Source organism: Lygodium microphyllum, chromosome 11 (genome assembly GCF_053477565.2).
Source record: "Lygodium microphyllum isolate KBCC chromosome 11, Lygodium_microphyllum_v1.1.10, whole genome shotgun sequence".
Lineage (NCBI taxonomy): Eukaryota > Viridiplantae > Streptophyta > Polypodiopsida > Schizaeales > Lygodiaceae > Lygodium > Lygodium microphyllum.
The window spans coordinates 66,422,573-66,449,616 of record NC_141145.1 but is presented as its reverse complement, the minus strand read 5'-3'; the positions used below and the strand labels follow the sequence as shown (position 1 = coordinate 66,449,616).

General features: G+C 44.4%; 1 protein-coding gene across 4 annotated transcripts in view; it reads right to left on the bottom strand.

Annotated features, from left to right (window-relative positions):
- DPB (Transcription factor DP) overlaps positions 1 to 27,044 on the bottom strand; it is a 63,870-nt gene that overhangs the window by 10,162 nt on the left and 26,664 nt on the right. For all 4 annotated transcript variants that reach the window (XM_087687667.1, XM_087687669.1, XM_087687670.1 and 1 more), the window contains exons 6-9: positions 3,657 to 3,719; positions 3,427 to 3,573; positions 3,271 to 3,339; positions 3,065 to 3,166 (exon numbers count right to left, since the gene is read on the bottom strand). In XM_087687667.1, the coding sequence (XP_087543793.1) occupies positions 3,065 to 3,166; positions 3,271 to 3,339; positions 3,427 to 3,573; positions 3,657 to 3,719 (381 nt within the window). The remainder of the gene's footprint in view (positions 1 to 3,064; positions 3,167 to 3,270; positions 3,340 to 3,426; positions 3,574 to 3,656; positions 3,720 to 27,044) is intronic.

Here is a 27,044-nt window from a genome sequence, read left to right as displayed (position 1 = left end):
CCGTTGACCCGTCAGGCCTGTCCCGCTGGTCCAGTCATGCGTCGCGTGCCCCGTCAAGCCTGTCCTTGCCTATTGGCGTCGCACACCCCGTCAGGCCTGTCCTGTTGGTCCCGTCACGCTCGCCCGATGACGAGTGGCCTCACTGCCACCTCAAGGCAGCGCGTCTACTGTTCCGCCACATTCACCCGTTGACGCGTGGCCTCACTACCACCTCAAGGCAGCGCGTCTACCGTTCTGCCACATTCGCCCGAGCCTTGGCGCACAGTTGGAGCCTGGAACTCGCACACTCTCCATAGCCTGTCCGCTTTCTGTAGCTCACGACTGCCTCAGCCTGACTGACGATCGTCTGCAGCACCTTATGCTCTGATACCAATTTGAAGGAATAGATTAGGCACGGAGATAGAGGTAGACAGACCTTACGCTCAATGAGGGAGACAGAGAGAGTGCGAGTGAGCAGAGTAGAGAGTGAACACGTTTTTTTTCGGTACAATGACAAGTGTACCACTTTAGGTTTTAGATAGATATATGTATGAAAGTACAATGTGCTAAGGGTGTGTTCACACCCGTGCACATATGAAAGGCACAATGGCCCTTTATTCCCAACACCTATCCCTTATCCCAAGGAGGATCCCACAAATGGTACATCTATGGATTGCATAGCCTTATGGGATTGGCTGAATTCTAGGGCCCGATCCTTTCTCTTTTTGAGTTTGTAGGATTCTATCCTTGTTTATGTTTGTAGATTGAAGACTGCAACAGACGTGTGGAGCAACCTTGCGTCTCTGAGAAGAAGTTACAGATGCTCAATATTGATGACTCCTGCTCCATGAAGGAGCAAAACACTAAGATGGAGGACATGAGGGGTGAGCTTGTCTCTCTTGGTCGGATGGATATCTTTTGAAGACATGGCTATGATCCTTTTGACTCAGTTGTCCTCTCCTTGGTTCGATGTTTGCTACACTAGCCTTATCACATGGAGGATCCGTGAGACACTTCTTTGGGAGGAGTTTCAAGTTATTACCCCTTGTCTTGGAGCATAATAAGCGCCTCAAGGCGGTCATTGTGATCAGACTCCACTGAAGCCTTTATTGCAAGTTTGGGAGGAGAAAAAAAGAAGAAGTCAAAGGCAAAGAACCAGTCAAAGTGCCCACATTGTGGAAAGAGGATACATCCTGAGGAGAAATGCTGAAAGAAGTACCCTTACCTTCATCCGAGAGCAAAGGGTGGATCTACATCAGAGCCCTCTACTTTTTTACACCCATTGTTACCCATGAGTCAGTGTTCCTTCATATCCATGCTTTGGAGAAGGAGCTTGGTTATCAAGTCTTTTGAGTAGCCTTGGTTGGTGGACAATGGTGCTTTGCATCATATGAATCCATGAGGTGATTTGTTACAAGATGTTCGTCCATCAAAGGGTTCAATGACTATTGGTGACATTGTATCGGTGCCTATTTGTGGTGTTGGCACTTTGCCATTATTATCTGACCACGCGATGTGCTCCTTTTCGAAAGCCCTATTTGTTCCAGACTTGGGCTTTACCCTCCTCTTTGTTTATAGCCTTACATAGTTTGACACCTGTGTGATTTTCACCAAGCATGCTGTTGTTATTGAGGATTCTTTTACAAGAGCTATCTCATCAACAGGTTGGCAGGAGAGAACTTTATAGGTTCCATCCCCTTTCTACGATGCATGGTCCTCCTTGATAGTCTATTGCTACACCCATTCTCGCTTGTGCACCATCTATCCCGTAGGTTTCTTCCCATCCCCCCACCCTCTCCTTCGGTAGTTCCCTTTTATCCCGCATCGCTTTCAAAGGCGGACGATATTGGTGATGCGGTTGTGGATTTCTTGGCCCCTAGTGTTTCATAGGGGGTTTTTTGAGATCACGAGGAGCTTCTTTATCGGTAGCTTACATAGACGAACTTCCTCGACATTGACATTTCTCTTGCCACCCTAGGATCTGTTTCTTCTTTGTCTTTCCAACACATCCAGGATCTCAAAGGTGGGGTGTTAGTAGTCATGATTGTCATGCCTTGTTATCTCTTGCATGTGAGCCTCAGTTTGAGTTAGACGAGGACATTAGGAGCTCTATGACATGTTTGTCATGTGTTTTGATGGAGGAGGCAGCTCTGTTTGAGCATGCCTTTCTATGCATTTCATTCAATTGTCGGCTTCCTGTGTGCACTTCTAGGTCAATTTTTATGTTTCCCAATCTGCCTCTGTCTGCTAGACATTGTTCTTGCCATTCGGGAAATTTTTGTAGCCCTTCGGTATTTTTTGACATTTTTTCCAGTGCAACCAGCATTTACAGCTGGTCAGCCAGCATGTATTGCATCTAAAGGTGCAGGTCAGCCAGTTTTGGGCTTTTATGACTATTTATAGCCAGCTCCACTAGGCAGTCATTCATCCTCTCCAGTCTTCTATCCTCCTTGGCAGGTGCTCACTCTCATGCTCCATCTCCTCGTGCTTGGTGCTACCATCGTCATCAGCCTGATGTGGTGCCCTCACGTTGTGGGCTGCTTGTATGGACTAATCAATCTCCTGCTTTCCCGTTTGTATCAGCATTCTTTCTTGTTCAATGCAGATTTCATTCTTCTTTTCTTGCAATCTCTCTCTGTTTCCATTCCTTTCCATTGCACACTCTCACAAACTTAACCAAGACTCCTTCATAGAATGTCATTCTTGCTGCAAAACTACTCCAACTGTCTCTCCAATGGTAGCTGGCATATCTCACATGGTCATAACCTATGTGTGAACCCTATTATAGTGTTCCCCTGTAGGGATTTAGGTTTAGGACATTTTTTTGGTTATTATGACCATCCTAAATTCTACATGTTGGATGCCTATGTAGGTAGCACTAGTCCATTGTTCTTTGTTCATTTTGACACTTGTTCCTTGTGGGAGAGCTTCTCATCAACATCCTCGTACTTTTGGCCATTGTATCTTGCAATTCTGCTTCCAATATGAAGTCTTAGGAGAAGTTACAAAAGCATTCAGGTCCTTGAAATCATGGTTGCAGTTTCTTACATAATGAAACCCATGCAACAAAGGATAGATAACATACTTGCACAAGGATGAAAGGAAGAGCTACACCATTAACAGGCACACTCCCCGTTCCTTGAAACAGACTTTCATTCCGCTCGATTAGATTCTGAATTCCCACAATCTTCACAACCAATGGAACCAAAAAAAGTACTTATGTCAATAAAGATCAAAATCAAAAACAAGCAGAAGGTCTAATGCTTTAATGAAATATCAATCAGACGCTACCTGCTCCTCTAGGTCCCTTAAATATGCTGCCTTCTTTTCGATTCTCCCTCTCACTTGCATATGTTCAACCTGTGCAGTATGTTGAAAGACAATTCAGAGAGGGATTTTTGGCACCCCACACATTGTCAAAAGCGACCATGAAAACTTAACCCTGACCTTCAATGGCTCAATATCATCAACCTCTGTGCTTGGAAGGCCTTTCCATTGTATTTCCTTTTTCTCTTTTGCAATTATATCCATAGCCATAAGCACATTTAAGGCATCATAAACCCTTCGCCGGATATTTTTCTCATCATATTGTTGCTGAAAGCCAAAAAGTTCCAAACTTAGCAATTAGCTGGGTGGTTTCTCATTTCGAGAGAATATGACATATCCATGTAAGGTACCTGATCAGGTGAAACCAGAAGATTTTCACCATTGGTAAATTCTGCCACCAATTCATCCGCCACCTGCAAGCATTACAAGGAAAGATTGTTTATGAAAATGAGTAAAGAGATCTCCACTGTTGCATTGAAATCAGAGTGCAATACTGTGAAAGACAAAGCTATGGCAAATGGAAATACATCAATGTTGCTTTTTTTTTTGGTGGGGGGGGCACCGTTGTTGGTGTGTTGCGGGTTGTTTTGTTCTTTGACATCCAGATGGGTGCCAATAGCATATCAGGTCACAACCAAGTCCCAACAGCTCATGTCCCATACCATCTGCCCACACCATCTAATGTGCCAATGTGTCAGCCCCAACAGGTCAAATGCACAATAGGCCTTCAGTCCTATAAATAGGACTAAGCTGCCTTAACCCTGAAGTGATCCTAGTGTATTTGCACTAGTGCAAGCTGGCAGTATGGGATACCAGATCACACCATCCCAATGTGCAAATGTGTTGGCCAATAAGCCTAAAGTCCAAGAATGGTGATCACACAATGATGTGCACAATGGGCATTTAGTCCTATAAATAGGACTCAATTGCCCAAACCCTACATTCCCCCTAGTGCATTCACACAATATGTCACTTTATGACCCAAGGCTATGATCAATGCTACTGGCATCCATTCAGATCTCTAAGGATGTAATTGGGAGAGAGGGACATTCAAAATCAAAGGTACACTCACTCATCAATATGAGGCCTTTGCATAGGCCTAAAATACGAAAGATGATACCAAACATTATTCATCAACTTGTAAACACTCTTCTAAGGTTCTACAAAACATTACAAAATCTTTACTTCGGCCTACTATTCTAGCCATATCCTGTATTGTTGTCATAGAGACTCATTCAAGAAAATTGCTATCTAAGCACAAGGTCCGCTAAAAATGTGAGTTCTCTATAACACAACTCAAAGTGAAGGGAATAAGACCCAATACTCAAGAAAGATGCTACCCTCAAACTTCAGCTGAGATCACATATTGCATTACATGTGAGATGGACCTTCCATGCTATGGTAGCCCTCCGACCAAGTAATGTGCTTGATGCAAGGGCATCAAGTTGCCATCCAATGCCTGTTAATACGGATGAAATGGAGTAAATCGTAATCAAAACCAAAGAAAATAGAAAGAACACAATTTTACCAAATGCCAAATGTAAGAAACAAAACTCAATTTTCAATACACTAAAGGCAAAAGCTAAAAACTTTTAGCTTTTAACAGTAAAAAGGTTTGCTCGTTGCCCAAGCTTCCATATAAAGTTTCCATATTTGCATTGAAAATTCACATGTGCATGATTCATTTGGGTCCACATAACAAGAGACCATCATAACATATGAGCAATTTTTTCAAGGCAAGCATAAGTGCCTTTAAAAGTGGTGCCCACAATGCATTTAGTTACTCAACAAGTGACCATCCACAAATGCCATAAAAATCCTTAACCTTCTATGAGTACTACCACTAATCTACTAACCTACAGAGTTACTGCTTACAAACGCCACTAAACCTAGCTATTAGCCTACTAAACCCACCTGCTGCTGCTGCTGCTACTATTGTTGTTGTTGTTGCTGCTAATGTAAGCTAGTACTACTACTCCTACTTCTACTCCAACTCTTGCTCCTGTTCCTAGTATTGCTACTACTACTGCTGTTGCTATTGCTCATAATCTACTAATTTACATATCTACTAACCTACCACCATAAACATATTAGTCCAACCATTAACCCAATAATTACTTAGCCTAAGTATATTAACTACCCTAGACCATATCCATGTTGTACGACAAGAAGGCATATATCCATGTCATTTCTTCCTTCACTGCTGTCTATAGATGTGTCTTAGATTCCCAGAACTTGTGGAACATTGGACAAGCCACTCTAATCTTTGAGACATGTCAAAATGATGTTCTGTTTTGGAACAAGGCTCAGATCTCCATTCTTCATGTCACTCTTCAGGACATTCTAACTAGTGAGAACCCCTATCCTTAAGAGGAAAGGATAGTTTCCTCATCGGAGTCATCAAATGCATTGAACCGGTGGTACTCCATCTCTATAATAGACCTGCCAACACACTAGAAAATTTGTGTTTTGGTATCAAGATGCCCAAACGGAGGGAAAATCAGCTACACTGTGTAAAGGAAGATTGTAGATGTCCTACAAGCTTGGTAGAAGACCTGAAAACAGCAGCAAGATCGCGTTCTCCCCGACAAATCTGCTCCAAACAGCAATCTAGATGTGGTCACCTCTTGTGGAAGCCTCTGCATCCTCACTTAGGCAATGACACCATGTGAGATTGCAACAAAAGAGAAACACAAACACAGAGAAGAAAGAGGAGAGAGAAGTAGCAAGAAGAGAACAGAATGAAGTGATAATCTGCACTGAATCTGAAATGAATGCTGAATACAAAAGTGAACTGATCAGTCCTTCACTTATGCAGCCCAAAGCATCAATGAAGGCACCAGATTAGGCTGATGATAAAGGCAGTACTTGAGACAGGGGAGTCTAATGTCAAAGTGTGCATAACCTGCAGAAAACTGAAATGAACGGTCTGCCTCACATTGGCTGCTATAAATAGAAGCAAATCATCAAATCTGGCCGACCTGAATCTGCTGCAAGTATGAAAAAGGCTGACCTGACCTGATCACAAATATCCAAGCTGCTTGACCACTGCAACAGTTGGAAAATTGTCTAAAGTACAATGTGAACACACTTGACACTCACTGAAAAAGAAATACAAACAAACTGAATGGGCAAAACCAGTCAGAGCTCCAATGTCCCCATTGGACTCTAATAGAGCTCACAACCAAGAGATGACAAACTAACAAAACGGCAAGCTAACAAGAAGAACTAGCCTTGGGGATCTAGATGATACTTGTACTACTATATGTAGATGATATTGTGCTCATCTCAAACACCCTAAAGGAGCTGCAATGCTACCTAGATGCACTACACACCTTTTGCCAACAGAGAGATCTCACAATGAACCTTGGGAAGACCAAGGTGATGGTGTTTAGCACCACCCAATGTATTAGGCGATCATTGCCTCAATTTACATACGGTGGGGAGACAATAGAACAGGTTCAAAGACACATCCATTTGGGGATTACTTTTGCAGGGCCGAGATTTACTATGAGGAGAGCAACTAAGGATAGATTGAACTAAGGTTATGCAGCATTAGGAGCCATGGAGAACCAAAGTGCACATACACAATTCCAAGAAACTCGAACAAAGCTTTAGCTCTTTGACACACATTCCACCAGCACTCTTATATGAAGCTCCTATTTGGGGATGAAGTCAAGGCTGTCCACCAGTTGATGGCTCTCATGAGAGTAGGCTAACGAAGGTGTCAATGTGTGTCATCCACTAGAGATGGATCCCGAATGTAGTAACCACTAATCGGAGCAAAGACTGATGAAGAAAAGTGCTGAAAACACAAAAACGACATGATGTAGATGATGGAAGCTAATCATCAACAACAATGGGAGGTTGGGCGACAACTATAGGCCAAATAGCAGCAATCGTTGGGGGATGGATAACTAGTGAAAGAGAGCTGATGGGGGCTGATACCTGCAAGACAAGGATAGGGCTGAATGGTGGGCAATTTGTCTATTTAAAGACATGGAAGGATCCTCCCAAATTAGGGTTTTGCATGTGGGAGATAGAAACTCTCTAGAACCACTCCCTATTTAATGAAACTTTTGGTAACTTACTATTTTGGGCATGTTTTAAAGAGCTAGTCAATATGTAATGAATTCTTCGCTTAGCACCCCCTCTCAAGCCCAAAACCGAAACCAAGAAGGAACTAGAAGAAAAGCTCAAAATCATTTTTATCCCAAGGTATCCCATCCCAAAGCAAGCAAGGCATCGGATAAAGGGTGCATGTCGATTGCCCAATGACCTACCAAGACTACAAAGGCAATGGTTATCTTACCAGGGAGTTCAAGTAGTCACCCCCAAGAGGACAAGGCATTGAACAAAGGGTGCTCATTGGCCACCCAATAGCCTACCAAGTCTTGCAAAGGTAGATTGAAAATACATTCAACTTTCTTTTTTTTCCTTTTTCCTTTTTTTTGGGTGGGTTGGGAGGGGGGAAGGCGGCGGCGAGGGAGAGGGGAGGGGATGATGAGAAGCAATGGTTTGGGGCCTATTAAGTAACTACACTCGGTAGGGAGAATGAGATAGGATGGTTTGATGCATCATGCAACACATCTTGAGGGTGTCAACGACGAGGGAAAGGGTAATCAAGAATGATGAGATATACTATAGTGGTAAGATAGTGAAGAACCGCCGGTGAAGATAGCTCAAGATCTACCCAAGTGGGCTCTGCACAATAGAGTAATGCTACATGATAAGAATGCGCATGCAGCAAGTGCAATGTCCCTTGCACCGAAATTGTTCACTTGCCCAAGAGCCCTTCACAAAGATGATAAAACCATGCCATGCAAAGAAGAAGGTACAACAAGAAAGGGAGGCTGATCTCAAAAACAAGTGTCGAATAATGAATAATACCATGAAAGGATATTAGGTAGGAATCCTCTCTCAACCTTGGATGTCACTATCGAAAGAGGAAGAGGAGCCTAATGTCCTCCTTTGTGTGGTACCAAGAACCATGATGATAGATGAAGATAAAGATGAAATACCTCAATAGAAAGAGCAAGGTAGAAGCCACCACCAGGATAGCATCAAGAGAGACACTACATGATTTGTCTTGGGAAGGAAAGCCTCCATGTTGGTAGAGCAAATCTCCTAAGATGAAACCGTAAAAGGAATAGTAGGTAGCCCATGTCTCCAACCAAGGAAGAACTCGTACAAACCTGTATGTTAGACCTACACTGAAATACAAAAACTCTGCAATAGAGATCAGAATCAGCAAAACAAAGGTTAGTAAAGAGATGTGCGAAAGCAAAAGAAAACAAAAAAGTAAAGCTAAATGAAAGATGTGTGATTAGTATGTGTAAAAATATGCTAGGGTTTGCAATGAGGAAACACAACATGTACAACCAAGACTCAAACAAAGACGAGAAAAACTTAAACCCAAATGCAAAACTCAAATACAGAGAGAAGAAACTCTGAAGTGAATGAATGATGTAAATGAATATAAAAGTGTACAAAATGCCCAAGGGCAAAGCAATGTAGCGAAGAGTGACATCCACCGAAGATGGACCCCAAGTGTTGTGACCACTAGTTGGAGATGAGAGAGTGCTGAATAATGAAGGACAGCAAGCTGGTCACCAAAACACAACAGTCAGAAGCTGAAATCTAGTAAATGCAATAATGTGTCATCAAAGGAAGGCTGAAAACCAATCACCCGAGGCAAAGAACTCTCCGGTGATAGCAAGAGAGGTGTTTGCTGATGTAGACAACTTGCCGGACAACAAAGACATAGCTACTCCAACAATCGCCCAATGAGACAAATGGCAGCAGCGCTCAAATGCTGAAAACGCAAACTGATCAAGTGCTATGATGACGCAATAGATGGAGACCTCCAAACAGCAAGGCAATTGCTGAAAACAAGCCGGTGAGTTCTGGATAATGATGGGCTATAGTCGATGATGGCTAGACAACAGATGGTAGGTGGCTGACGGCTGAAATCTGCACGGTAGAGTGAGAAACCTTCACAAAATGACGAGGCTGAAAACTGGGCAGCCTATCTATTTGTAGATGTTAAAGGGTGCCCCAAAAAATTAGAGTTTTTGGGGGACCACTGAAACTTTCTCAAACTGCTCCCCAAATTTGCATTCTTCATTTAATAAGTGTGTTTTGGGGCTTTTTAAAAGTGCTATTCAACTTTAAAGCATGATTTAGTTCAACATCCCCTCTCACTCCCAAAACCGAGCCTAAAAGTAAAGGCCGGCAATGTTTATCCCAAGGCATCCCACCCCAAAGAAACCAAGGCATCGAACAAAGGATTCACGTCGACTACCCAATGGCCTACCAAGCTCTACAAAGGCAGATGGAAACACATTGAATCTTTTTTTTTTAATGGAAAGTTAATTTTAGGAGATGACGGCCGATTAAGTAACATGGACCCAAAAGACATGGTACACCCAACATTTCACAAAAAGGTACAAGCATACCTAACTACTTGAGGATGTCGATGACGAGGGAAAGGTGATGAAGTATCATGGGAAGAAGGATACTGGTGTAATCTACCAATGGAAATCACTTGCCCAAGTGCCCCAGTACAAAGATGATGAAATCATGCAATGCATAGGGAAAGGTACAACAGGGGGAAAAGCCGATATCAAAGAGAAGTGCCGAAACCTATAGAATACCAAGAAGGGTAGGAACCCCCTCTCAACCTAGATGTCAAGGCCATAGAAAGAAGAGGAGTCTAAGGATGTCAGTCTTCGTATGGTGCCGAGAACCATGTGGATGAAAATGATGAAGTATCTTGACTAGAAAAGCAAGGATAAAAGACACTGCCATAATAGCATCAAGAGAGATACTGCATGATCCACCACGGGAGAGGAAGCCTCCATGCTAGTAGAAGAGCAAAACTCCAAGTAGATGAACCATGAAAGGAACGGCATGCATCGCTTGTCTCTAGCTCAAGAAGGACTGGTGCAAGCATATATGTTAGCCCTACACTAAAATATAAAACCCTACAAAAAATATCAAAATCTACAAGCACAAAGGTGAGTCATGAGTTGCTCTAAAAAACAAAAAGTAAAACTGAAAAATAAATAAAGCAAAGCTAAGTGCAATGCAATGAGCATGTAAGTATGCAATGGAAGGCCAAAAAGGAAAAGGCTAAGCGTGTGGCCACCATCGCATACAATGAGGTGGAGAAGGGGTCCTAGAAGATATAGTGGATGCCCTAAGAATGGATATGTAAAGTGCAATGCGCGAGTCACTAGCAAACCAATCAACCAATCCTTCAAGAGTAGTGAAGGAGATAGGCTGCTAAGACTGTCTGCGTACCACGTATCTAGTAGTTGCTGGGGCAAATGGAACAAACGGTGCAACAGTGGGAGACGTAGCTCCACTAGATTGACCAGCCGGAGTGGAGGCATTCACAATAGTTTGCGGTGGTTTTCTAGGAGGAAGACCCTCAGTCTTAGTACAACAATCCTTGTCCACATGGCTCGACCTCTAGCAATGTGTACAAAAGCTATTTTTCTTAGAAATTTGCTGCCAAAGGGGTCGTGTTTCTTTGGTTCCATTAGAGGAAGTGTTGTCACCCTTGTTTTGGCTTGCCTTCACATCTTGCAAATTCTTTCCACTATTGGTTTTCCCTACCGAAAAAGAGGCAACCAACCCCACCCTTTGAATGAATGAGTGTGGAGAACTACTTATGGACTTGATTGTGCAACCTCGCGTAACGCAAGAACTGACACTTAAACTCATAGAAGATTGGCAATCTAGATAGTGAGATAATGTGCTAGATAAAATGGAAATATTTATTAGACAGCTTGTTTAAGAAGAACATGACTTGATTGTCGTCTAACTTCGGGAAGCTAATAGTAACAAACTCGGTGAGTAACCTCTGATATTCGGCCAACTTGACTTTCAAATCATCCCTTTCTTAATGGAAAACTCCTTAAGCAAAAAATCAAGATTGATATGTCGAGTGTGATCTCCAACTGCATAGTAGTCAATGAGATGACTCCAACGCTCAAATGCGAGGGGAAAATGCTATTCAGAAAGCAACCCTTGCATTAACTCAACATTGGCTACGGCATTGCAGGCTCTCCATTGATAGATGTGATCGAGGTGAGCTAATCGAGGGTGCATAATCTCAATACCAACGACGAGGTCCCAAAGACCCTGAGATTCAAGTACTTGTTGCATGAAGTTTGACCAAGTGGTGAAATTTTGACCCATTAAAATGAGTCTTATCCATGAAGGCATTCTTTGTCGTTGCAACACAAGTCATAGTGCTAGGAGATGGAGAAGGTTTGTAATGGAGTAGGAGTGAACAGAGGGGACAGGGTGGAAGAGCAAAGTACACTTAGCAGGAAGGAATCCTAGAGTGCCCACCATGCATACGAGAAGTGTGCATAGAGGATCCAAATGGTTAACATACTAAAAATCATCCGAATCCTACACAACAAAGAAAGAAACAAGAGAGGGTTTTGACTCATACGACTCAACAAGATTATATGAACTTGACACAAGGCCTAGTTGTGATGAAGGAGATGGATCACCAAACGCGCCGACCATCATGGTCCCTCCAAGATCAAGGAGCTGGCTAGTCCCGCCGATCGGTCCAAACAAAGTAGTAGCACTCGTTGAAGGAGTGTAAACTGAACTGTATGTGATATACAAGTAATCCTCAAACTCATCTGTAAAATGACCAAAACAACAAAAAAAAGATAGTAAAGGTGAAGATATATCTACCTCCTCCTCAAGACAATAATGCCTTTTCAAAGCCTTCAATGATGGAGAATCCTGATAGGGTATCATGGGATCCTTAGAAGAAGGCACTTGAGACATTATGAGTCAAAATCGAGTCACATGTGAGTTTTGCACAAATTACTAGTCTCCACAATCACCACATGATACTCTTTAGGAGAGCACCGACTCTGATACCATGTGAAGATATGTTAGGGTGCACCTGTTAGAGATCACAGCCAGGCAGGTCAGGCAGGTGCAGTCGGACAGGTACAGCAGTATACAGTCGGACTGCACAGTCGGACTGCCACGTGGCAGTCCGACCTGTGCAGGCAGTCGGCTGCATTTAATGCAGCCGACAGCCGACAGGCAGTTTTCTGGCGCCCTATTTTCCCAGATTTCTGGCTATAAATAGCCGACATCTCCAGCAGTCTCCCACACTTCTCTGCTCGCAGATTACAGATCGGTGGCACGCGCAGATTCCGTCTCTGTTCGCAGATTTCAGACAGGAGACAGTGCAGACTGCAGCGGACTTCGAGGTGAACAGCAGGTTGCATCGTTGAGGTGGAGACACGCAGTCCAGCGCACTGCGCCCGTGTATATATCTGCATATCTTTGTATTCAGCACACTTTACACAGCAGATCTTCATCTTCCACTGTCTCTTTCTCTCTCTTCTCTCTCTGCATTCTCTCTCTCTCAGTCCTACGCTTCCGCACCACTGCACTTTGGCATGGTATCAGAGCAGTGTTAGAGGGCTGACTGAGCACAGAATCAACCTGAAGAGGAGTTTCTATCGCGACACAAATTTGTGTTTTTTGCGTTTAAGGGCAGACAGGAGGGCTGCGCCTTGGAACAAGGCTGAAGCGAGTGTGGGCGCATAGGAAAGGAGTCCAGGTGGTGGATTTGCTGCTGTTTACTGCTGTTTGACGCGGAGGAAGTTTGAGTTTTCAGCCTACAAGTGCAGGTTTTGCTTTTTCATCGCCTCCGGCGGATGAAGAAGTTTCAGGACGCGGAAGAGCCTTAGCAGGCTGAGTTTTCACAGTCAAAGGGGACTGCTTTTGCGTTTGTGAAAGCATTACAGGTGAAGATGTCTACAGAGATTGACTTGGAGTTCCAGTCGATTATGGACCGGAAGGTGCCTGTCTTACCGGCTCTTCCTGCAGATCAAAAGCTCGACGGCGACAACTACCACATTTGGCGCGTCATGATGTTGGCCATCCTTGAGTCCTATGATTTGGCGGAGCTTGTACAGGAGGAGATCGACCGGCCCTCCGTAAGAGATGAGTCCAAACTCTCTTCCGATGCTCGTGCGGAGTTGGCCAAGGCTCAATCTCATTGGGACAAACTCAATGCTAAGATTCGTTCCTTTCTTTTTCTATCATGTACTACAGCCGTGCTCGCTCACATCGAGCGCTTGACGGTGGCTCGGGAGATATGGTTGGAGCTTGATCAGATGTACAATCGGATGACCCTTATGAAGCGCGTTTCTTTGGAGGTACAGATGCGGACCTTGTCCATAAATAAGTCTTCTTCGCTGCGGGAGCACATTAATAAGCTAAGGCAGCTTCAGATGCAGGTTCAGAATGCAAGGAAGCCCATTTCCTCCGAAGACATGGCGATCACACTTTTGTCCCAGTTGCCGCCACGATTCGGTACATTTTACTCTGCCCTTATTGCTTCGGGGCGAGAGTCTACTCTTCGCTAAGAAGAGTTGGTTCCTATGGTCTTGGACCAAGAGGAACAGTTAAAGGGACAGAATGCTTCCAAGACGGAGGCGCTGACAGGTCAAGCCTCTCAGAAGAAGGGGAAGGACCAAAAGAAGAAGAAGGGGGATAACAAGTCCAAGAAGGACAAGGACAAGGACAAAGACTCCACATGTCATATTTGTGGAAAGACTGGCCATTGGAAGAAGGATTGCCCTGACAAAGACAAGAAGGACACCAACAAGGACACCAAGGATTCTGGAGCGGTGGCTGCACCCTCATCAGCTGCATTTCTTCATCTAGCTGTCATTGAGGACGCTTCACCAAATGCTTCTGATGCTGCGATGACAGCTCCCCAGGCTCGAGAGTGGATCGTTGATAGTGGTGCCTCCCGGCACATGACTCCTTCATCAGATGGTGTTGCCCAGTTGCGACCCTCGCGTGGGCAGATTCTCATTGGAGATAGCTCTTCAATATCTATTGCAGGTCGGGGTAAGATGCAGCTTATTCCAGATGGACAAGGTGGTACCCATACCTCAGAGGTTTTGCATGTACCAGGCTTAGGATACCATCTCCTGTCAGTTCATAAGATTTGCTCCCTTGGCCTTTTGGTGGAGTTTGACAGTACTACGGTGCGAGTCCTTGATCGTGGATCGAGGAAGGTTCTATCATCCGGATATGAGGAAAACGGCATTTATAAATTGAAGTCTTCCACCGCCCTCTCTACTCTTCTTCTTACCTCTCAGTCACAGTCAGAGTTATGGCATGCTCGGTTTGGTCACCTTAACTATGATTATCTTCGAAGGGCGTCACGTGGACAGCTTGTTCGAGGGTTGCCGGATATAGTGGTGAGCCAGCAGCCATGTGTTTCTTGCATTCGAGGGAAGCAGCATAGAGATGCCATTCCCCACACAGCTTCGCGGCGGTCTACTTCACCGATGGAGCTTGTATCTACGGATCTATGTGGCCCTATGAGGAATGAGTCCTTGCGTGGGAGCTCGTACTTCATGCTGATCGTAGATGACTACAACAAGATGACATGGGCCTATTTTTTGGCATTAAAGTCAAAAGCTTTCTCACACTTCAAGGATTGGCTTCTCTTTGAGGAGAACCGATCGGGCCGGAAGTTGAAGACCTTGCGATCCAACAAGGGCGGTGAATTTGTTTCTAATGAGTTTGCTCGGTTTTGTGCAGATAAAGGAATTCACCAGGAGTTTGCCAATACCAACACTACTCAAGAAAATGGCATTCTTGAACGGAAGAACCGCAGTGTGATCGAGATGGCGCGCACCATGATGGAGCACCGACAGACCCCTCAAGTTCTGTGGGCTGAGACTGTGGCTACTGCCGTCCACATCCTTAATCGATCCCCTCCTTCGGCCGTGGAAGGGATGACCCCGTTTGAGCCTTACTTTGGGACCAATCCAGATGTTTCTTACTTCAAGGTCTTTGGGTGTGATGCCTATGTTCACATTCCCAAGGCTCACCGTGATAAATTTGAAGCAGCTTTCCGAAGACAGGTATTTGTTGGCTACAGCTCCCAGTCCCAAGGCTATCGTTTGTATGATCCCGTCAAGCGGGATGTGTACACTAGTCGCGATGTGCGGTTTGTGGAGGTTCCGGCCATATCAACAGGTGAGGAGCATCCCGTTCTTGGAGATCCAAGGGAGAGTTGGGCTCCTTCTACAGTTCCACTGGAGCCCGTGCCTTTTGATTATGATTCCGTTTCTGACACACAGTCTATTGTTCCACCGGTCACCTCTGAGGAGTTACCACCGGTGGATATTCCAGAGTCTTCTGCTGATGGAGAGCGACGAGGGGAGGTTCGGCCTCCTCCTCGCTGGGCCCGTGACACACTTCGTGATTCAGGGATCGAGGGGGTTCCTGAGGAGTGGGAACCGCAGGATGGTCCGCGGCGGTCACGGCGGCACCAGGCACATTCTACGGAGCTTGTTTGCTCTAACTATTGTTTGATGACCCGTGTTATGCAAGATCGAGAGCCTACCTCCGTGAAGGAGGCTTTACACTCCGCACCATGGAAAAAAGCTATGGAAGCCGAGTTGGAGGCTATTGAGAGGAATGGCACTTGGTCACTCATGCCCCGCCCCCCGCATAAGAAGGTGATTGGCGTCAAGTGGGTCTTCAAGACCAAATACCTTAGCGATGGTTCTTTGGATAAGCACAAGGCTCGCCTTGTTACTAAAGGTTTTGCACAGCGCCCAGGGATTGACTGTCATGATACTTTTGCCCCCACAGCTCGTATGGCGACCATTAGAGCTGTTCTTGCCTTGGTTGGCCATAGGAGATGGCCTGTTTACCAGTTGGATGTGAAGTCGGCCTTCCTCAATGGTGATTTGAAGGAGGAGATCTATGTTGAGCAGCCTCCTGGCTTTGGATCTTCAGATGGGAACGTCTACAGGTTGAAGAAGGCCTTGTATGGCCTCAAGCAGGCTCCGCGTGCATGGAACGAGAAGATTGATTCGTTCCTCCAATCTCAGTTGGGATATCGGCGTTCCAAGGCCGATCCCCAGCTTTATGTTCACACTTCCGAGGATGGTTGTGTGCTTTTTGTCTTATATGTTGATGATTTGATTGTCACAGGTGATGATGCACAGCAGGTCCAAGAGATGAAGTCAGCTTTACATCGGACGTTCGAGATGACGGACTTGGGTCTACTCCATTTCTTTTTGGTCCATGAGATTTATCAACCTCAGAGGGGGATCTTCACCTCTCAACAGAGATATGTACAGGAGCTCTTGGTGTCTTTTGAGATGGAGGATTGTCGGGCCCTTTCTACTCCTATGGATCCGAACTGGAAGCCCACTTCCCATTCAGCTTCTCCTATGGCGGATGCTTCCCGCTATCGTCAGTTGATTGGGTCCTTGATTTGGCTTCTCAACACTAGGGTTGATCTTTGTTTTGTTGTTGGGCTCTTGGCAGGGTTCATGAGTGAACCTAAGATGGTGCATTGGCAGGCTGCTCAAAGGATACTTCGGTATTTGAGGGAAACGTCTGATTTAGGGATTCATTACCCCACAGGGACAGATGGTTCAGATCTTGTACTTGCAGGTTGGAGCGACTCGGATTGGGCCGGTGATGTGGACCACAGGCGGTCTACTACAAGTTACTGTTTTACCTTGGGTGCACGTGTTATCTCATGGAGTAGCAAGAAGCAGCCCACGGTAGCCCTTTCGTCTACTGAGGCGGAGTATCGAGCCGCGTCTTCCACCACATGTGAGGCTGTGTGGCTTCGGAGATTATTGGAGGAGCTTGGGTGCCCCCAAACTCGTCCTACTTTGCTACAATGTGACAATGAGAGTTGCATTGCCTTGGCACGAGACCCTGTTTTTCATGCCCAGACGAAGCACATAGAGATCCAGTACCACTTCATCAGAGAGAAGCTTCTGGATGAGACCATCACTGTGGAGTACTGCAAGACGGAGGACAATCTTGCGGATTTGTTTACGAAGGCACTTCCCCAAGCTCTACTTCGGAGACATTCCAAATCCCTCAGGCTTCTGCCCTGCCCAGGCTCTGAGAGGGGGTGTTAGAGATCACAGCCAGGCAGGTCAAGCAGGTGCAGTTGGACAAGTACAGCAGTATGCAGTCGGACTGCCACGTGGCAGTCCGACCTGATTTAATGCAGCCGACAGACAGTTTTCTAGCGCCCTATTTTCCCAGATTTCTGGCTATAAATAGCTCACATCTCCAGCAGTATCCCACACTTCTCTGCTCGCAGATTACAGACCGGTAACACGCACAGATTCCGTCTCTGTTCGCAGATTTCAGACAGGAGACAGTCCAGACTGCAGCGGACTTCGAGGTGAACAGCAAGTTGCATCGTCGACGTGGAGACACGCAGTCCAGCGCACTGCGCCCGTGTATATATCTGCATATCTTTGTATTCAGCACACTTTATACAGCAAATCTTCATCTTCCACTGTCTCTTTCTCTCACTTCTCTCTCTGCGTTCTCTCTCTCTCAGTCCTACGCTTCCGCACCGCTGCACTCTGACAGCACTGAGGAAACACAACATGTACGACCAAGACTAAAACACAAAAACTCAAACACAGACAAGCAAAACTCAAACCCTAAACGTAAAAACTCAAAACTCAAGCACAAAGACAAACACAAAGAGAAGAAACTTTGAAGTGAATGAATGTTGTAAATGAATGTAAGAGTGTACAGAATGCCCATGGACAAAGCAATGCAATGTTGAAGAGTGACATCCACCAAAGACAAATCCCAAGTGCTATGACCACCACTTGGAGATGAGAGAGTGCTGAATAATGAAGATCAGCAAGCTGGTCATCAAAACACAGCTGAAATCTAGTAAATGCAATAGTGATGACCAAAGGAAGGCTGAAAATTGATCACCCGAGGCAAAGAACTATCAGGCAACAACAGGAGAGGTATTTATTGATGTAGATGAACTGTTGGACAGCAAAAGTGCAAGCAGTGTAGCAATTGCCCAGTGGGAGAGATGGCAGCAACCTATCGCCTAGCACTAGATGCTGAAAATGCAGGCTGAAAACAGGTGCTATGATAATGCAGCAAATGGGGACCTCCAAACAGCAGGGCGATGGCTGAAAGCACGCCACCTAGGGCTAAATAGTGATGGACTATAGTCAGTGATGGCTAGACAGCAAATGGTAGGTGGTTGATGGCTGAAATCTGCACGGTAGAGTGAGAAACCTGCACAATAGGATGAGGCTGAATGGTGAGCAACCTGTCTATTTATAGATGTTGAAGGGTACCCCAAAAAATTAGGGTTTTGGGGGTCCACTAGTACTCTCTTGAACCGCGCATCAAATTTGAATTTCATTAATTATGTATGTTTTGAGACTCTTTAAAAATGTTAATCAGCTGCAAAGCATGTTTTAGCTCAACAATACCTGTGTATGAGTGACTGCACCGAAAGATTAAAGAAGGACAAACTAAGGATGTGGCCACCATCGCATACATCCATCGACAGGTCACCACCAATGAAATGCCTAACAAGGTGGAAAGTGGTCCTAACTCCTAGATGGAGGTGCAGAGAATGACCTAAGAATGGATGCAAAGAGAGCAATGGGTGAGAAATTAGCAAATCAATCAACTAATCCTTCAAGGGTACTGAAAGATATAGCCTGATAAGATTGATCGAGTGGTGCATGTCCAACGGCCACTATGGCAAAAGGAGCAGATGGGACAGTAGCAAGAGGCGTAGCCCCACTAGACTGTCAAGTAGGAGTGTAGGCAATCACAATGGTTTACTAAGGTTTCTTAGGAGAAAGACTCTACACCTTGATATGACACACCTCGTCCACATCGCCCAATCTCTGACAGTGTATACAAAACCTATTTTTCTTAGGGAGTTGTTACCAAATGGATTTTGTTTCTTTGTTTCCATTGGAGAAAGGGGTGTCACTCTTGTTTTGAGGTGTCTTCACATCTTGAGAGTTCTTACCACCTCCGGTTTTCCCATGCAAAGAAGAGATAGCCAAATCTCTCTTTGAATAAGAATATATGGAGGACTTGTAGTGGGCTTGATCACACAACAATGGGTAACACAAGAACTTAACACACAAACTCATAGAAGATCGGCAATCGAGGCAACAAGATAATGTGTTGAATGAAGTGGAAGTATTTTGCAAGCAACTTGTTCAACAAGAATACAATCGGATCTAACTTTGAAGAGCCAGTAATGGCGAACTCGGCGAGTAACCGTCGATATTCAACCAACTTGATGTTTAGATCATCCCCTTCCTTAATGGAAAACTCCTCCATATCCCATGAAGATACCCTTGATGGATTTCATGTCTAGTTTGGTCCTCTAATCTACAAGCACATACACAAAGGCATCACAACCAAAGACACGCAAATGCTCATATGAAGCAGGTTTGCCAAACCAAACCTCTTCAAGAATGCCATTTTCCAATGCACGATTTGGAGAGTGATTACATACATAAAACTACAGTTTTAAGAGCCTCTCCCCAAAACTACTACGAGAGATTAGTTGTGGACAACATACATCTGACTCTCTCACAAAGTGTGCGATTATAACTTTCAATCACGCCATTTGGTGCAGGATTATAAGGGGCTATCAACTCCCTCTTAATGCCATGCATGTCACAAAACTTTTTGAACTCATTAGAAACATACTCGCCCCCATTATCCATTTTTATAGCTTTTAACTTAAGTTCTTTCTGTGGGGTAATAAAAACATGAAACCTTTTAAAAGTATCTAACACTTCCTTTTTGCTCTTTAACACATACACACATGAATTTCTACAAAAATCATCAATGGAAGTGACAAAGTACCGTGCATCCCCATATGAAATAACGAGCATAGTACACACATCAAAGTGTACTAAATCAAGAGCATTGGACTTCTTAACAACACCAAAGTAATAAGTAGACTCCACATGTTTTCCATATATGCAATCATTACTAAATTCAAGACCACAGCCTTTTACATCAAATCTCCCTAAAGAGGAGAGAATCAAAAGGCCCTTTTAGCTCCTATGGCCAAGGCTTTTGTGCCAAAGTTCCACTTAAGAATGAACTTTGGCCACAACCAAGAACTTTCCAAGTAATGCTTTACAATGCAAATAATACAAAGTTTCTTTTTTGCTACCTTTAACAATCAACATAGAGCCCTTGTGGACCTTCCAAGATCCACCATCAAAGGTAGTAAAATACCCTTTTGCATCAATCTGCCCAACTAACTGTAGACTTTTCTTTAAGCCAAGTATATATCTGACATCCTGTAAAATCAGCTCCTGGCTGTTTTCAAGAACCAAATGAATGGTACCTACACCCTCTATCTCACATGCATAGTTGTTGCCTAAGTAAACCTTGCCTAGGCAACCTACAGTGTATTCAGAAAATGACTCCAAGGAGGGAGTAACATGAAAAGCGGCACTGTTGTCCACTATCCATGATTGGGATAGCCCATCATGAGCTGAAGTAAGACATCAATTACTTCCTTTTTAGTGATGTGCATATCATCTACTGCTGCCATAATGTCTACATTGCATGAGGTTGCAACAAGTATCTCTTTAGTGTCAGAGAGCTCTTCAATGACCACACTAGATGCAACATTTGCCTTTGCAACTTCTTCTGAGAGAGAGTTATCATCATCTTTCTTGTCATCCTTATTTTTCTTTCCCTCATGTTTCTTTCTTTCTTACTCTTTCTTGTAATATCAACACTCTAAGTTTTTTATGCCATTTACATCCACTCTGATAGCAAGTAACATCATGTTGTTTGCCCTTGCTTTTACTTCTGCATTTGCCTTTATTTGTGGCATTACCCCTCTTCTCCAACCTACCTCTAAGATGATAGGTTAAACCACCGCTTTCTCCACTGGACTTTCTTCTCATCTCCTCATTGAGGATAGAGCCCTTAACACCATCAAAGGTTAAAGCAAATGTTGTAAAGTCATCAACAAGAAAATAGCTTTTACTTTATCATTGAAGGGCTGCAAACCAGAGTCCTGCGACTGACTCAAAATTCCTGCGAAAACACTCAAATGCTCAAATGCTAGCTTATACTCATCCAACTCCATGTTCACAAGCTTGTGCATGAAATGCACTTGATTTACTCAAATTGTATTTTCATAAGTATCCAATAACTTTTTCCATATAGCATAAGTTGTATCAAGACACTTAATGTCTATAAGTACATCATCAAATACAACAGTTTTAATATATGCAATGGCCTCGTTGAGTCTAGCCCAATCCTCATCTACCATAGCTATAAAGCATCATCACAATCTTTGAGAACCAAAATGCCTTGCATCATATCCTTCCATAGATCAAAGCCAATGCCATCAAACCTCTTGATTTCAAGGAGGGATTCAATGTCACTACTGCTAGAAGCATTAGTGGCCATTTGTCAGTAAAGTACCAAGTACCAAAGCTGTAATTTATGACAGCAAACAACAGGCTGAATATTCAGCTGATTTCAACCCAAAATTTTTAGGAAAAATGGGTAAGATTCAGTGTCACTATATTACAGCCAGTGCCTAAATACAAGTACAGCAGTAGAGGGAATGACTTTCAGCAATATAACTGAAATTTCAGCATGCATTAGATGCATACATCATTGCCAAGTGACTCCCACTTCAGCAATGTCACCAAAAAATTACATCTACAACAATCCCAGATCTGCAAATGACCTCTAAGACTGCTACACCATGAATATTCAGCAATACATCAACTCAATAGGAGCTGCTTGACATGTATACTGCATACAGATGTGTCCAAATCAACTTTTGGTACACAAAATTATCCAAAATTTCTCTGCAATTTCTCCAAAATCTCACAAGTGGGAGATAAAGACTCAAATTACACTACTTACATCGCCAAGATTGCTTCAGCAAAGTCCCCAAAATGCATTTCACACATCAATTTTGCGAAAATCCACAAATCTCAGCAAAAGCCCAAAAATTTCACTAACCAATCTGCCCCAATTGCATTATACGTGCTCCCGAGAGCATAAAACGAGCAAATTTAGCAAAATTTCACAAATTTTTGCAAAAACCCCAATTTCTCAAGTCCAAATGTGCACCAATGTCAATAAATTCAGCTCAGCTGAAAAAAATTTCATTGCTACATGAAAAGCCCCAAATTTTTCAGAGCTAGTATGCACTATGTGTGCAATTTCCAAGTCAAAATGTCACTATTGTGCATGAACTGCATCAAATTTGGAAAAAGCCCCAAATTTCAAGCACAAATCTTTGAAATGTGCTTATACACGTCAACCCTTGTCAATGATGAGCAAGGGGGACTGCTTGCTAAAATATTAAAAAAATGATGAATCTACCTTGAAAAAGCATGGCGTGAGCAGCCATTGACTTATTGCCTGATTCGCCTGCACTGATTCTGCCTTCGTGTGACCTCTACTACCTACACCTTGCCAACATGACCTACATTGACCCGTGTGACATGTCGCTACCCTCGGAAACAGTCGCCTAACCTACCATTGCTTGCCCCTTGTCGTATCGATTGCCTAGAAGCTGTTGTCTACACTCAACATGTCCTCAATTGACATTTCTTCGCGCGAACAAGCTGAAGCTCATACACACAGACTCTAGAAGTGTGCACACCTTAGCCACAGCTCTAATACCAATTTGAAGGGAAGAGTGCGCAATGGGAGTGCAAGTCAAAAGTGGAATAACAGTATTGAGAGTGAGAGAGGGAGAGAGAGAGAGAGAGAGTGTGTGTGTGTGTGTGTGTGAATGCCAAGATGAGTGTACCAGATTGTATCGGTACACAAAGGATAAAGAATGTATTTATTATATGTTAGGTGTTAGGGTACAAATAAGAGTGTGTTCACACCTATATAACTTTACACGGAGATGAAGGGACTTAACATCCAACAGCAAAAATGCAAGTATTGCAACAATCGCTTGGTGGGAAAGATGGCAACAGCCTATCACCTCGCACTAGACAATGGTACTACAGCAGCCACCCGGTGGGAGAGATGGCAACAGCCTGTTGCTTGACACTAGATGCTCAAACAGCAGGCTAACCGCAGACTGATCAGGTGCTATGATGACGCAGCAGATGGAGACCTCCAAACAACAAGGCGATGGCTAAAAACAAGGTGCCTAGGGCTGGATAGTGATGGGCTACAATCGGTGATGACTGGATAGCAAATGGTAGGTGGCTGATGGCTAAAATCTACACAATAGAGTGAGAGACCTACACAAAAGGATAAGGTTGAATGGTGGGCAGCTTGTCTATTTATAGATGTTGAAGAGTGCCCCAAAAAATAGGGTTTTGGGGAACCATTGAACCTCTCTTGAACCATGTACCAAATTTGCATTTTTCCTTAATTACGTGTGTTTTGGGGCTGTTTAAAAATGTAATCAGCTATATACCAACCCCTGCAAAGGCAAATGGAACCACATTGAACTTCTTCTTTTTTTGTGGTGATGAAAAGTTAATTTCAAGGGTGGCGGCCAATTAAGTAACAGTGACCCAAAAGAGGAGAGTAGGGATGGTACAACCAACAGATCACAAAATAGTACAAGCTTACCTAACCACTTGAGGATGTCGCTGACGAGAAAACAGGTGATGAAGTAGTAGTATCATGTAAAGAAGGATGGTGGTATAATTTGCTAGTGGAAACAACATAGGATCCATCCAATGGTGTGCTGCACAATGGGATGCATAGTATGCTATATATTGAAGAAAGCTCATGCAACAGGTGCCACTTGGACAATGTCCCTCCTGGGAAAATTATTCACTAGCTCAAACACCCTAATACAAAGATGATAAAATCATGCAATGCATAGGAAATGGTACAACAAGGAGGAAAGAACGATGTCGAAGACCTGTGCCAAAAGTTGTGGAATACCAAGAAGGGTAGGAATCCCCTCTCAACCTAGATGTCGATGCCGAAAAAGGAAGAGGAAAATAAAAATGTCAGTCTTCATGTGGTGTCGAGAACCATGTGGATGAAGATGATGAAGCATTCCTACTGGAAGAGCAAGGATAGAAAACACTGCCATGATAGCATCAAGAGAGATGTTGCACAATCCGCCTCCGAAGGCGAAGCCTCCATGTTGGTAGAAGAGCAAAACTCCAAGTAGATGGAACCATGAAAGAAAAGACCCACATCTCCTGTCTCCAACTCAAGAAGCACTGGTGCAAGCTTGTATGTTAGCCCTACGCTAAAATACAAAACCTTGCAAAAGAGATCAAAATCTACAAGCACAAAGATGAGTACAAAGATGCTCCAAAAAACAAAACTGAAAATAAAAGAAAGCAAAGCTAAGTCTAATGCAATGAGTATGTGAGTATGTAGCGAAAGTTTAAAAAGGGAAAGGCTAACTATCTAGCCACCATCGCATACAGCGAGGTGGTAAAGTGATCCTAGAAGGTGCAATGGATGCCCTAGGAATGCATGCATAAAGTTAAATAGGTGAGCTGCTAGCGGACCAATCAGCCAATCATTCAAGAGTGGCGAAGGAGATAGGTTGTTGAGGCAGTCCACATGCACATATCCAGTAGCTGCTGAGGAAAATGGAGCAGCACAAGATGCAACTGTTGAGAAACCCTTCACCCTATACTCACATTTTGCATTTTTGTGTTTCTGTGTTTTGCGTTTAGGGTTTGCAGTCCCAAAAAGGGGCGCCATCCTAGGGTTTTTGGCGCCATCCTAGACTAACTATGCCTATTTATAGGCCACTCTCTCATTCATTCCTTACGGCTGATTCATTCAGTTCGTCACCTCTTCTCTCCAGCCTCTCCACTATCCTCACACCCCTTCAAGGGGACATTGCGGTTCGTGGTTCACGGCTGTCTTCATCATCTTCCTTGTGCTATGGCACCCTTGTTCCCTTGTATCACATTCACTCCATGATTCAGAACTTCATCATTCCATTCATCAAAGTTCCTTCTCTCTTCTCTTCTCTTCTCCATGTTTAACGAGTTCACTCCGTGTTCCTCCCCGCAATCCCTACTGTCTCACTGGTACGTCATCTTTTGACATGGTATCATAGCTGGATCTGCTCAAACAACGGCAAAGATCCTCCACTCCAATGAAGGCAAAGACCGGTGGCAGGTTCGACATCCTCTTCTCCTCTTCTTCCACTGCATCAACATCTCGTTTTTGTAGATTTCACGTGTTTCAGCTTGCTGCCCACACCCCGTTCGCGGAGGATATCTCAATTGAAGCTATCCATTGCTGTCTCCATCAGTTGGCGCCTCATTTCCAACCCTCTTCACATAGTTTGAAGCTGATTCCAGCCAGGCAACTATTGTTCTTGTGCAGACCTGCTACCATACAGCCTGCCACATCATCACAGTCCTGCTGCTTCTTGCGGTTTTTAGTCTTTCTCTCTCCTACAAGCTGTCCTACCTGCGTTTTTAGTCTTTCTCTCTCCTGCAAGCTGTCCTGCTTGCCTTTTTAGTCTTTCTCTCTTCTCACCTGCGTTTTTCTACTGGTTGCAATCTCTTACTGCTAATCACATCCTCCTCCCACTGGCAGCTCACTTCCAGCCCTTCCACTACCCTCCCACCCCTTGAGCGGTAGACATTGTGGCTTGTGGTTTGTGGCTGATCCCTCCCTTCTCCAGTTTGCCACACCGGTACCATGGCGTCTCCCCCGACACATTGCCCTTCTACTGGTTGTTCCTATTGCGGCACGAACAGTCATCCCACTGAAGGCTGTCGACTTCGACCTTTGCTCCCCACCCCCCGGAGTATATGTGTCTTCGACCAGGCACTCCTTGTGCCACCTCTCCTTTTTGGGTCACAGAGAACGTTCTGCATCGGCTATCAGAGTACTATGCTCAAGGCAATAAGACACATCCGATGCGCACTAAGTCCTTTCGAGCACATGGAGGATTGATTGGCGCTACGACCTCTTGGAGATCGTCGCAATGCTAGCGGAGGTCTTCTCCTACTTATTTTCAGGTACAGTGGCTTCCATGACCTACGGATCTGCAGTCCGATCCATCGAGAGACAGTGATTGTTTGATACCGTCTCCTCGTCAGTCTACTCCTTCGAGACACAATGGCTACTCGACTCCTTCCTCTTCTTCGGCTACCCAGTCTGCTCCACTAAGAGATAGCGATTGTTGCCCACCTCTTGCTCATTCTAAGCCCCACCCTTCCCCACCCTCGACTTCTCAAGTTCGAGAGGCTACCTCTAGGAGCTCTTCGACACCCCAGATACCTTCTTCAGCACGACTGGTGGCACTTCCTTTGTCATCACACATTTCGGAGTCCGTGATCCATGAGTTTTTCGATTCCCTATCTACTTCAAAGAGGGATGCTATTTCTTTGCCCTCAGAGGGGGCATCTACTTCTTCAACTTTGGCAGGGGCCCCTCCATCTCCCACCTCAAAGAGGGAACCTACTCCACATGAAGTTCTTCACCCATCCTCTACTTTCTTGAGGTGGCTGTCTTCGACCAATCATCTCTTCTACTGATACCCAAGATCTTCAGGTACCACCTAGATCGGGACCTCGGAGGTTCAACCGCAACTTAGTAACAAGGCCTTCGTATTTCTTCGAGTGTGGATGCACAGAGCTAGTGGCTTCTCTCTCGAGGTTGAGTTTTGGGTTCTCCAGTTCACTCTGTCTACTCTTCTTTACTGCAGGTTACCTATCAGGTGGAAATCTTGGATCTTCGAGATCCCCTACATTTTCTTCCTCCTCTTCTCTTCTTCCCTTGGTCACTTGGTCAACATGGAGCCACCTCCCAAGATGGAGTATGGGCATATCCTTATGGTTCTCGGCACGACACAAAGTCCGACATTCCTCCTATGCATTGCATGTTTTCATCATCTTTGTACTAGGGTGCTTGGGCAAGTG